Source organism: Octopus sinensis, unplaced genomic scaffold, assembly GCF_006345805.1.
Source record: "Octopus sinensis unplaced genomic scaffold, ASM634580v1 Contig18911, whole genome shotgun sequence".
NCBI classification, from domain to species: Eukaryota; Metazoa; Mollusca; class Cephalopoda; order Octopoda; family Octopodidae; genus Octopus; species Octopus sinensis.
The window spans coordinates 274,669-288,118 of NW_021836129.1; the positions used below are offsets into that span (position 1 = coordinate 274,669).

A 13,450-nucleotide genomic window follows, 5' to 3' on the forward strand; every position below is an offset into this window, starting at 1 on the left:
CCTTTTTCCTTCCAAGGAACGCGCGTTCACCGATATGATGTTGAGCATCATATCGGTTTCTTCGCCAAGGATCTTCTTGGCCTCGGCAACGTTGCAGTGTAGCATTTCCTCTACACTGCAATTCATCTCCCTACAAAATTTTAATAGGGAAACGCATAATTGCACCGCAGGACTAATACTGTCCTGCGGTACACGCTCGCCAGGGGCTGAGTGCAATGGCATCTCCACGTATGGAGGACGCCTTTTCAGCCCCAGGTTGTGCCGGACGGCGCCGCCGTTAGCCGCCTCAGAAGGCATTGCCGGCTTAGGCAACCAAGCGGACTCGGAAGCTTTCACCTGCTTTGCCAACTTTGTCGGCGAAGGCTGCACCGACCCACACGTAGCATGGCTCACAGGTTCCACTGTCTTCGCCACCCAAACGGATTTGGAAGGTTTGGCCAGTATCGCCTGCTTGCCAGGTTTTGGCGCAGGGCGCGCGACGCGACGCGGGCGACTTACTGTTGGGATTACATCCCCACCTACCTTTCGGGTTGCCTCCTTGAACTTGGGGCAACCTCTGAAGTTGGCAGTGTGTCCCAACTTACCACAGTTGACACACTGCCTCTCCTTGGATGGTGAGGGGCACGTCTTGCGACCATGCTCCCCACCGCAAATAAGGCACTTCGCCTTATCCGGGCACTTTGTGGAGATGTGCCCGAACCCCTGACACCGAAAGCATTGGGTGGCTTTCGGGCGGGGCCAGGCAGCTCTCATCCTAATGTAGCCGATCCTAGTACCCAGAAGTACTAGGCGCTCGGCTTCCGCAGGAGATCCCAGGATGACCTCCACCACTTCAAGAGGGCGGTTACCCTGCTTGAAGCGTGCAAGGGCAGAGGCACTGGGGTACTCCCGCTGTATGTGTCCTAAAAGGTCATTATCCTCGAAGTCCCGGGGGACCCCGAGGAGCAGGACTCTTACCTGCCTTACCTTTTGTTCAATCCTGACAAGCCGATGCATGCCAGGACCGAACGGGCTGGACTTCTCCAGCTCTCCTTTAAAGCTGAAGAAGTCCTCCTCCTTCTCCCACCCAAGCAGGAATTGGGTGGGCTCCCTCTTCAGGACTCTATACAGCTTTGAAGGCTGGATAGAGTCTAACGTACCTAAGATCTTTATGACCGAGGCCTTCCCACTTGTAGGGAGGACCTCAAGTCGTGCCACAGCACCGAAGGTAATTCTGCCCCCGGCGCCAGTGGTCTTCTTTGGGTGTGCATCCACCTGATCGGACACACACCCAGTACCTAAAACATTAGGGGGGGTTGGACGGCCAGCCGCACGTTTGGGTTTCCCCACCGTGTACCAACCGTCCTCAAGGGCAACCTTATTTCCTGCCGTACCCACCGGGACGGCCTCAGGAGACGACACCCCCTGTTGGCATTAATTGACTTACCTAGGCTGGGTTTGGTACCACTAGACAAACCGCAAACACGTGGCGAACCAGCATGCTGTGCGGTTGTGGTGGATACCAAACGATCAGAACCAGTTGCACCTGCAGCTCCCCCGACACCAGCCATAGGGGGAGCAGAGGAAGAAGTGTCTCCAGTGAGTGCTGAACCCACCTGGGAGGGTCCAGGCTTCGACTTCTCCTTCCTGCTTTCGCCTAGAAAATTAAAGACACCACTAGAATAGCCGGAAGCGCGTGGCGGTGAACCACGGCTCCGGCAATTCATCGTAGTGGCACACTGAACCGTCTTGTCCTTCTGGGAGAGCGAGGCGGGAACACCTCCACTTCTGCATAGTCTTCTTAGTGCAGACAGCTTGCGAGCAGATTTTGCAGACAACTGTTTCCTTGGTACTTTTGCACCAGTAGATTTTCGAGCCGTTTGTTTTGTTCTAGCCATATTTTATTATTTTGACCAGTACACAGCCGTTGACCAGTACACAGCCGGAAATGTAGAGAAATATGAGTGAGCTTGATTGAAAAAGTATTCAACTGATTCAGCGACTCTCTCGTTCCTTGGACATCCGCGTCTCGATCCAGGACATCTCAGACAAAGCAGGCAGCTTCGCTCAGTACTGGGCAAGTATGCACACGACTGTGGAGCCCCTGCTGGAGTTAGAGAGTGACCCTGGCAAGATGTTTCTCGCTTCCCAGGGCTCTGGTACAAAGGTGCTCAGGGTGAATACGTGACTAGAGAGGTGGGTATGCGAGATTTGGTGATGGCTGTGACCAGTGTACTGCAGGATGGGAAGGGTTATTCACTGCACCCTCCTGGCTGCTTTCGGTCGCAAAGAACATAATGCTAGTAGTACGCTACTACATTATGGCGGACGATCAGAACCTCCCTCGCCAATGAGCTCCAGAAGCACAGTGACTCTGCCTCCATCAGGCTCCCACATGGGAACATCGGGTGAATGCTTTAAAGAGTACTTTGGTTATCTGGGAACCAAAGATTTATGTGCAATAGACATGAGTTCCGGGGGGGAAAAACAATTATAAGTTAAGGGAGTTAAAACTAACTAAGTAGACCTTCGGCATCGCTGCCTTTTCAGTCTCCATCTCACACACGCCTCCCTACACACAACCACAGGTTAAGACTTACCGCCTTACCTGCCATCCAGAAATAATCTTCTCTAGGACCTCAGAGAGGCCTTTGAGAGATGATTCCTGGGCGTCGGAGAGCTCAGTCCGGAATCCTAAGCCATAGGCTAGCCTTATGGCTCGTCTTCTTACTTTTTTAAGCACGTCACATGCTTATCCCTGTCCTCATAGAGGTACCAAGCGTGGACGCCATAGGTCAAGACGGGTAACACCATGGCGTTAAACACGCGGAACCAGGCACCTCTGCTCAAGCGGAAAGCACGCAACGCACCTAATCGCTGCATTGCACGCATTTTCGTACGTGCAATGTGATCATCAAACTTACCGGACGGCTTAAAGAGCACGCCAAAATAAGTCATCCGATCAACTGCAGCGATTGCTGACCCGCTCAGCAATAACCTAGGAACAAAATTAGTGTAACCCCTCGTCCTTTTACAGACTTTAAGGACACTGCACTTGTCCGCGCACATTCTCAGACCCCTACTCCCACACCAGTTTGCAAGTCCATCCACAGCAACCTGAAGCCTACGACACGCACACTCCGGTTTCATTGAGTGATCCCAGAGGATAATGTCGTCTGCATAGATTACCATTTCAGTACGAGCATTGACTGGCATAGGCGCAGTGGCCATAAACACATTGAATAGTGTCGGACTGAGCACAGAGCCCTGAGGGACCCCGCGAAGGACTGTTGCGACTTTAGAAAAGACCCCCTGATGCCGCACGACCTGCCTGCGAGATTCAAGAAACCCCGACAGCCAGCGCCTTAGACACGGAGAAGGGCTCTGGTACAAAGGTGCTCAGGGTGAATACGTGACTAGAGAGGTGGGTATGCGAGATTTGGTGATGGCTGTGACCAGTGTACTGCAGGATGGGAAGGGTTATTCACTGCACCCTCCTGGCTGCTTTCGGTCGGCAAAGAACATAATGCTAGTAGTACGCTACTACATTATGGCGGACGATCAGAAGACCTCCCTCGCCAATGAGCTCCAGAAGCACAGTGACTCTGCCTCCATCAGGCTCCCACATGGGAACATCGGGGTGAATGCTTTAAAGAATTACTTTGGTTATCTGGGAACCAAAAGATTTATGTGCAATAGACATGAGTTCTGAAGGGAAAAAATTTATATAATAAAAAAGTATCATTCCGAAATTTTATTGAGTAATCCAAAAAGTATCATGCCGAAATTTTTGAGGTTGACGGGATGACCCTTTTCCCATTTGAGAGCGGAAAAGTCCTCGTATGGGATGCAACCTGCTGGGATACATTCTCTGCTTCACATCTAACATCGTGTGCTCTGCAGGCTAAATCAGTTCGACTCCCTCGAGCAACCATCTTGTTGTATAGGCATCAAAAATATTTCTGTACCAGTCTCTTGTTCTTTACAATAAAAATATTTGTCATTTTATAATTTTATCTTGACAAAAAAGATTTTGAAATAGAGTTCAAATATTTTTTTTGAATTTTTTCGAAGTATAACCACCTAGGCTCGGTACACCAAGGCCTGTGACATAATAATTAATAAAAATAATATAACAATAATTAAATTCGTGTTCTGTTTAAAAAAAGTCTAAAAAAATATAACAATAATGATTAAAATTTGGTAGAAATTGATCATTTTAGATTTTAGGGCGCTAAATACAAGATCGCCAAATCCGGGAACAAATAAATAAAAGTTTGCCATAAGAATATAAAAAATAAAACTTTCTATCAAAAAATAAGGTAAAATTCATGAATAAAGATAAATGAAAAGATTTCAAATAAGCGATATAAACAGATTGAAAGAATAAACTCGCAAATATTACAAAATGATGAAATTTCAGATAATTTATTAATTAAAAGAAACTACATCGCAAAATATTCCTTCTAATCCAATTAAATAAAAAAATAAAGATTGACCAAATAATGCAACAAGACAACAAGGTATGTCAAAAGAGTGCTCACACGTGTCACAATTTATTATGTTTTCTATTAATAAGTGGGTAACTAAAAATTAAGATAATTTTAATTAAAACACAATTCTACCTAGTAGCTTATAAACAGTGTAAATACCAGAGGGGATATCTCAATGATGGCAACTTGCGAGCAGATTTTGCAGATTCGAGCAGTTTGTTTCCTTGGAACTTTTGCTCCAGTAGATTTTCGAGCAGTTTGTTTAGTTATAGCCATATTTTTTTATTTCAGTTAGAACCGATTCAGGCGAGTTATTTTTGTTTTATATAGTTAAACAACATTATGAATGAATGAAGAATTTTATTGTAAGAAAGAAGAGCGAGACAGAAACTTAGTGCGGAAAGTAATTTTGACGAGACGATTGCTTTGGGCATTCGAGCTCTTCCATGGTTCATCCGCTTTGTCTGTCTATGACTGATGAGACTAATGAAGAAAGAAGAAAGTAGGTTCATGCTTCTGAGCCTTCTAGGCCCGTATGCTTCTGAGCTTCTGAGCCTTCTAAGCCTGTATGCTTCTAAGCCTGTATGCTTCTAAGCCTGTATGCTTCTAAGCCTGTATGCTTCTAAGCCTGTATGCTTCTAAGCCTGTATGCTTCTAAGCCTGTATGCTTCTAAGCCTGTATGCTTCTAAGCCTGTATGCTTCTAAGCCTGTATGCTTCTAAGCCTGTATGCTTCTAAGCCTGTATGCTTCTAAGCCTGTATGCTTCTAAGCCTGTATGCTTCTAAGCCTGTATGCTTCTAAGCCTGTATGCTTCTAAGCCTGTATGCTTCTAAGCCTGTATGCTTCTGAGCCTGTATGCTTCTGAGCCTGTATGCTTCTGAGCCTGTATGCTTCTGAGCCTGTATGCTTCTGAGCCTGTATGCTTCTGAGCCTGTATGCTTCTGAGCCTGTATGCTTCTAAGCCTGTAAACAACATTATTCCGAATTTTTTCGAGTAATGCAAAAAAGTATCATTCCGAAAATTTTTTGGTTAAATCACTCACCATTTTTAAAAATAAAAAATTAAATATTTTTAAAATAATATTTTATCATCACCATCAAATAATTGTAACTATTGCTTAAATTGATGAATTTTGCGAGATTACAGACTAAATTACTAGTGTACTAATTAAAGAAAAAACAGATAACGATCCGAGTTTTTTCTTTCAATTTGGTAATTTCGTAAGCAATCATCAATTGTTTGACAAATTGAACTTGCATCACACGTCTCAACATAAATACATTCAATCAAATATATATTGGTTGGGTTGTCAATCTTTACAGCAATAATGTTCACATATTTTTTTAAAGAATGTTGGGTTTCGTCTATTACTAAAAATATTTGACTCCCTTTGAAATATTCTTTAAGTTTTTCAACCTGTTTCACAAAAATAGTGGAAACAAGATTTCTGGAATGTGTCTCACTAGGCAGTTTAAATCCCAAAGTTTCAAAAAAAGTTTGAAAATGGACATCCCTTAATTTGAACAGCGGAATATTTGTTTGGTCATCATTTCGACTAAACTAATCGCGAAAGACTCTTCGAAAACCACATCTTTCGAAATTAACTTCATTTGGACATTAGATTTTCCTGATTCTAATCTCTTTTTGTGTTTCAATGTTTGGCGATGTTGTTCAACGTTGAAACTTTTTCCATATTTAACAGGAACACAACATTTTTAACAATAGTCTCCCGTGATCATCCTCTTCGAATTCGTTAGGAAATTTGTTAATTATATATTTTCTTTTTTATTTGATTTTTTAGGTTTATATATTTAAGCGTGCTTAATTATTAATTTATAAATTTAATTATATGACTAAATAAAGACTCACTCTATCCAAAGCGTAATTACCAATGATCGTGCTGAATTACGAGTTGACACTACTATCCCTACCGAATCAAAAATTCAATATAACAAGCCGGACATTTTCCTATACGACAAAAAATTAAACCACATATGGCTAATAGAGATTGGAGTGACGTGTGTGGATAATTTAAAAGCAGTTGAAGTTGAAAAACTTCATAAATATGATATCCTGGCAAGTGAATTAAAAATCATTTACAAAGCCAAAGTCAAAATACTTCCGATTGTCATTACCTGGGATGCGATCACCTCTAAGTATTTTAAAATATACATGGATTTTATTGGCATTAAAGACAGTGTTCTGGTATACATCCAAACGACTGCATTAAAGAAGACGTTGGAAGGAATGTTCGTAGAATATAAACATGGTTTCGAAGACGTAATGACTAAAGCATTGATTCTCAACAAAGATTATGCAGTGTGGAACACTCACCAAAGGGGAGCTTACTCGATGAAGAGGAGACATGATGAGGTGACAGAAAACGAATACTCTGAGGAAGGACAAATTAATAGCAAGAGGATCACGAAAGATGATGGTGCTGTTCAGGGAGGCCCAAGACCAGTAAATTGAAAAATTTAATTAATCTAACTTTTAATTTATCATTAATCAGGTTGGATAAATAAATGACTAAATGAAAAAAATATAACTTTATGGAAAAAATATGACCTTGTGAAAAAATATGACATTAATGACCTATAAAACTACATCGAAAGTAAATAAAAATATAATAATAATAATTTAAAATGATGGAAATAATAAACTAACAATTCTTTTTTGATATGACTTTAATGACTTTTGGTTGCCCTAGTTATGACGTATTAAAAATTTCTGAAATTAAAGAATTGATTGTGACTATTAAAAACGAAAGTTAATAACTTTGAGCGAATTAATGACTTTCCCTGTACATATATTAAATGATCTTGTGGTGGGAATGAAGTACGATACGAAAAATGTGAACAATCGACAGAATCACTAAATCAACATATTTAAAATTATTATTCATTCTGAAAAGTACGTTTTCATTTTATTTCTATTTGATTCATATCATTTTTAAGATCTTGTTTTCCAATTCCTCCCGTGGCCACTATATTCGACTTAATTTTAAAGAAATAAATGAATTATTAATTATACGGACGAAAATGATGACATTATGTGCCAGCGATTAACTAATAAATTTTCAGGCATATTCCGACGGCGTAATTCCGCCTCTTACCTGTGACAGACATAAAAAATATAAATAATCCTTTAGTGAAGAAGAACGCTATTTTATATAATTAAAAAAATTAATTTTCTTTTAAAACTGGGCATAAACCGATGATCCCAAAGCTTGGAAAGAAGTTGATTAAATGGACGGAGGTAATAGAATCTAAAAATACTTTCTCAAAAATCATTTATAAATGGTTTTGTGACTGATTCTTTAATATCAACTAAGGTAGCATTTTTAGTGGATGAGTTACAACTGAGTAATTTAAAAATTCTAATGAATTTTTAGATAAATTTAAAAGAGACGTGGATTCGGATTGCGTAAATTACACAGGAATATGCAAACAAATAAATATGTCGACGTTGAATCTTATTTTGCAAAATATAACGAATTTTCAAATGCATAAAAACCTGACAAAATCTATAATCTGGATAAACTCGTTGTTTTTAAAATCATTGATTTTATTTGTTCAAATTGTTCATTTTTACATTTGTAACAAAATTCTGAAAAACCAAAACTGGACGACGGCAAAGTCGTGCAATTTTGATTCATTAAAAAATCAGCTCTTCTAAGTTGTTTTGGACGGAAAATGATAAATACAAGGATAAATCATCGTTTTTAAATCTTCTGAATTAGAGAAAATCAAACTACACAAATTTCACACAGCAAGTGTTTTCCAAATTTTCAAATGGATCTTCCCTGGAGCTTGGAAAATATTTTAAGTGGGGTTGTCTATTGACGTCAATTATTTGAAACCTCACTATACACATAAGATCATATTTTCAAATTTCGATTGGAAATGATTTGTTTAAACGTCTGTAACTAAAATAAAGAAGCCTCTCCTCTTAACCAGTGATGTTTCCTTGGTTTGATACAGCTAGAGAAATCACGATTACTACTAAAAAGAGTTGCTATCCAACAGAGAAAAAAGACAAAAAATATTGACTAGACATTACCCTTATAATACTTTGGTCGATTAATAAGAAACAGAGAATTAAGAAAGCATAAAAATAAATAAATCAAACGCCAGACACAACAGATTGAATACGTCCACCCTCATCATCAGTCCCCACATCATCCACCACAGACTTCCCCAACACATCTAACAATACATCCAACAATCCTACCATTAATAACCCTCTCCTTATATCTCCTACTCAAACTATCCGCCTCCTTCCAATGCGGAGGAGTGGGCGGACTCCTTCCTCTCCCAGGCGATCGGTACCTCTAAAATAACCCCTCCAAACAACCTCAGCCCCCCTCCCTTTAATAACACGACCAGAACGATCAACTCTATTCTCCCCGTAGTTATACTTTTTGACCACAACAGGCCCATTCCGATTCCTTTTTAAGAAATTGACGGGGGTTTGGGGGATTTCGTCAGGATCGATGACAATTGAGCCATATTCCTCAGCATTGACATTTCCTCCCATTCCCTTCTCGGCTGCCCTGGCCATTTTCTCCTTAAACAATCTCCTTTCTTCTTTCCTCTTCAATTTAGCCTCTCTTCTTGCATTTCTTTCTTCTTTCCGCTTTATTTTGGCTTCTTTCTCAGCCTTCCGTGCTTTCTTTCTCACATTGGTCTGCCACACCATTTCTCCACACCCCTCAATCGTGACACTCGTCAACGGACGGTTGTGTTTGTCCGTCTCCAACGACTCAATTCGCCTAATCACGGAATCTCCTGAAATCACTTGTCCAAAAACCACGTGCTTTCTTACAAATACACAAAAATATTTCAAAACCCGTCCAAATGAGGGCAGGGGACTGTCGTTATGAAAAATTGTGAGGCGTTTGTGTTGGGGCCCTTGTTGGCCATGGAAAGCAGGAAAGGACGGTCGTGTTTTACTAAAAAATTCTCGTCTAATAAATTCAGGTTTTTTAGACTGACCGTCGAATTTCTTTCCGTAAATACTTTCTCCGTTGGTTCCGTTTCCCGTGATTATGTCGCCGCCTTGGATCATGAAGTTTGGGATCACTCTGTGGAATTGATTCCCTTCGTAGTGGAGGTTAACTCCTGTGGATTTGCTGTCTCCCAATTCGCCTGTGCAGAGAGCTCGGAAATTTTCGGCGGTTTTGGGGACAATTGATTTAAAAAGTTCAAATATTACTCTTCCGGCTAATATTTTTATTATTTATATTGAATTTAACCTTCTTGGTCACCAATATTTATATCAAAATAGCATCTCGGCTCCATGCTCCACAACGACCGGAATGAAATAATTTATTAATTAAAATATTAATTATAAATATGTTATTTTTAATAAAAGAATTTAAAAATCTCCAAAGATATTAAATAATATACAAAAACTGTTGTATTTAAAAACTGTTAGATTTAAGCCAGAAAAAATTAATTTATAATTCAATAAAAAATTATTATGTATTTCTAAAATAAAAATTAATTTTAATTTATTTAATTAATGTTAACAAATAAATTATTAATAAAATAATAAAGACAAAAAATTCTTTGTTGGACAACATTTCAAGCCACCCAGGACGACCCAATTTATTATTAATTAAACAAAAATCAACTCACAACCGACCCATTTTGGCAAACGCAAAAATCTTAAGAGATACATAGGACAGGAAGGCAGCAAGTAATCCGAAAGTAGCGAGAATTGCCTTTCTCTGCGAACTATACATGCCACTATAAGCAGTATTCAATGAAAGGAATCCAACTGCCCCGAATACGACCATGAATGAGGAGGCTAACCCTTCAATTACATATTGATGTTGTATTCCATTGGCTGTGCTGAATGTCTCCATCACTCTCCGTCCATTCTTGTCCTGTCTGACTCCCATAGCTGGGGGATCATTGGCTATGATGAAGAATAGGCCTGTTTAGTTAGATTGGGGGACTCACCTCCGATTATGAGGGCATATATGGCCACCACTAGACCAAACACGTGGTAGTATTTCAAATTTTCCAGAGGTCTTGGTTGGTGGAGTCGTAAGGGGGGTATGTTGAGTAAGGAGGGTAGAATGGAGTATGGCCACATCACCACAAAGAACGATTGTTTATTTTATTCGTCACTTAAATTTATTTGTTATAATTTAAATTAATTTTAAACTAAACCAAATTAAACTAAATTTACATTATTTTATTAATAATTTTCTTATTGTTCAATTATTTTGTTAATGCTTTATGCTGCGACATATACTGGCATGAGAGCAAACTAAACCTTTTGTGCGATTAGCTTATTTGTGTCTGGTCTAGTTGGAAGGTGATTTTTACTGTCAAGAATGAAATTATACAAAAAGTCATTCGAAATTGTAAAGTTCAGAAATTTTCGCGTCCTTTAAAATTTCGAGATTTTTTTAACTGTAGATTGGAGATATAAATCTTCATGTGTTTGCTTCTTGTCCAAATGAACGTTTTCAAATAGACATGATAGATCTGAAAAGATTTTCAAAACGGTCATTTGACAATTATAGTAGGTTGGTTTTTTTAATTTTTTATAGATTTGCATTTGCACGGCCACTCTATAATAAGTCTGGTAAAGAAGTGTGTCGAAACTTAAGATATTTGATTCGCCTAACTTAATTATGCAAATTTCTTCAGTCAGACAAAAGGTCCGAATGTAAAAATAAAGAAATAACACATAGATTAAAAAAATAGTTAGCCAAATTTTATTCTTTGTGGTTTTAATAAAATGAAATATATTGAAATTATTCCTAGTTCAAAGTTAATGTAACAGGCTGCCCATATGTATCGCATGGCCCATGATAAAATACACTTGCACTGCAGTGGTATGCATATTGTAGAAGTTCCAACCATCGGACAGTGACAGGAATTCATTCTTATACTTGAATACTGCTGGGAGAGGAGACACGAGTCGTCCTCACAATTTTAATACAATACTTGCGTGACTTCCCGACTAATTGCTGTGTCGTTATTTCAACAATAATTGAATAGGTATACTGAATGGAATAATGACCTAAGATAGCGTCAACAAATAGTCTTGCAATGAACGAGTTAAACAGAAAATTGGCTGATAATGTGACAATTTTGACTATAAAAAGCTTATTTGGTGTCATAGCACGTCGATCACCATTTCCAGTACGTTGCACACATGTCAACCATTAGTCTCTATGTGACTTTCCAAAATAGCATGAATATTTAATTGATGTACCAGACCAGAAGAGATAGGAACTCTCGCCAGAGTCTAGCTATGACTTTTACCTCAATTTAGTTTTGGGATCTTTTCGCTGTGTTCTTCTAGACTCTAAAGCATAATCTTCATTTTGTTTAGTGGAGTATTCACAAATAATGTTTCATTTAATTTTATTGATGACTGATAACAATTTTTATTGATGCATTCAATTCTTGAGATAATTTTTATACAATTAAATGATGCCGATGTAAAATACAATGAATTGAAGTGGATATTGGTGATTTTTGTTACAAAAAAACTAAAAAAAACCACTATATTTTCCAACCTAAATAAGATTTAAACATTTTGAATATTGACAATACTGTACTATCCCTGACTAAAGATTTTGTAAAAAATAACTTTTCTTGCAAAATAGAATCATCATCGAAATATCTATAAAAAATTAATACCTCACGAATAAACAAAAATAAAAACTGAACAAGCATTTTCTCACGAATTTATTATGAAACAATATCTAAAAAATAACTTCTATTGATTTAAAACATTAAATAAAGTATTGTTAATTTTTTAGTTTTTCTAAAAAATATTATATTTATACGGTTTTTCATTCATTGATTATATTTATACATTTAAAACTGACGATAACTGATTCGTCAAGTTGGATTGAAAACTGAGAAATAAATCAAGGATTGTTCAATTTCATCAATTCTTCTTATAGTGTCGTTGCTTAATGAAATAGTCTTCAAAAATCTTTTTGTAAGATGTCGTTTATAAATAAAATATAGAACGAGGATGCCTGCTTTCAGCGTAGTGTCCCAACTAATGTTCAGTCACAAATTCCGTTTCTTACAAAATTCGGTTTTTAATGAAGGATGCGGAGAAGGAGACCGATTATGAGAGATGCAGTAGATGTAGGATGGAGTTTGATCAACTACGTGCGGAAATGACTTGATCAAGATCCAATTCAAGTCACGTACGTCCGACGGAAGTAGAAAGGCTGATGTGAGGATTGGTTTGTATGGACTGAGTAGGAAAAATTGACGGAAATGGTCGTTTGGAAAACGAAAATGAACGATTGACAGCAGAGAATGACAGATTGTGTTCAATGCTTTTTCAGAGTCAGTAGTTTATTGAATTATCCTTTTTTTGAATAGTGGATACTTTATTTTTATGCTGTTTCTGGTTATTTTCACATTTCTCAATTAAGTTGGGTTAAATAGACAAAATTTGATGTTTTAATTGAATCCATAAATCATCACTTTTTTTGTTCCTCTGTTTGATCTTAAAGTGGTTAGCTGTCTCATGAATAGACCATATTGTTTACAAAATCGATTAGAATCGAATAAAAGGTTAAGTATTAACCATTTTTAACTTTAATCTACAATGGGAATTTTACATTCATTCAACAACACGCAGTTCACAATTGTTTTTCCAATAATTATTTATACCAGGCATTCACAAATTAGACTGGTTCTTAAAGGGACAAAGTAATAATTTAACTTTTCTCAGTACACTACGATTGCTCAGACTCTCGAAGCAACGCTTTCACTAAAGAATGGCCAAAGAAATCACAACGTTCCCGAGAACCTTTTCTTCTTAACTCTTAGTTTTGATTAAATTTCAGTAAATCATGGTTCATAAGTTGAACTTACCTTTCAAAATCAGCTGTCCACAAAAACAGCCAGTGACGGGTTTGAGTCGGACCGAAGCGTTTGTTATCGTGCGACCAATGTTCGGTTAATCTGTGTGCCTTTT

At 38.3% G+C, this 13,450-nt stretch overlaps 2 protein-coding genes across 2 annotated transcripts; one reads left to right on the forward strand and one right to left on the reverse strand.

Annotated features, from left to right (window-relative positions):
• Positions 1-636: 636 nt before the first annotated feature.
• On the forward strand, positions 637-6,946 carry LOC115231857. Its single transcript, XM_029801776.1, has 2 exons — positions 637-782; positions 6,355-6,946. The coding sequence occupies exons 1-2, from the start codon at positions 637-639 to the stop codon at positions 6,944-6,946; spliced, it is 738 nt and encodes a 245-aa protein (XP_029657636.1).
• A 1,791-nt stretch (positions 6,947-8,737) lies between these two features.
• Positions 8,738-9,544, reverse strand: LOC115231858 (peptidyl-prolyl cis-trans isomerase G-like). The gene has a single exon (XM_029801777.1). The coding sequence runs from the start codon at positions 9,542-9,544 to the stop codon at positions 8,738-8,740; it is 807 nt and encodes a 268-aa protein (XP_029657637.1).
• Between the last annotated feature and the right edge of the window lie 3,906 nt (positions 9,545-13,450).

Bases quoted from the DNA above. Each gene is read 5' to 3' on its own strand.
- LOC115231857 (XM_029801776.1), top strand. From the start codon at position 637: ATGCTCCCCACCGCAAATAAGGCACTTCGCCTTATCCGGGCACTTTGT. The intron at 783-6,354 runs GTACTAGGCGCT...CTCTATCCAAAG, and splicing joins GCCGATCCTAGTACCCAGAA to CGTAATTACCAATGATCGTG.
- LOC115231858 (XM_029801777.1), bottom strand. From the start codon at position 9,544: ATGATCCAAGGCGGCGACATAATCACGGGAAACGGAACCAACGGAGAA.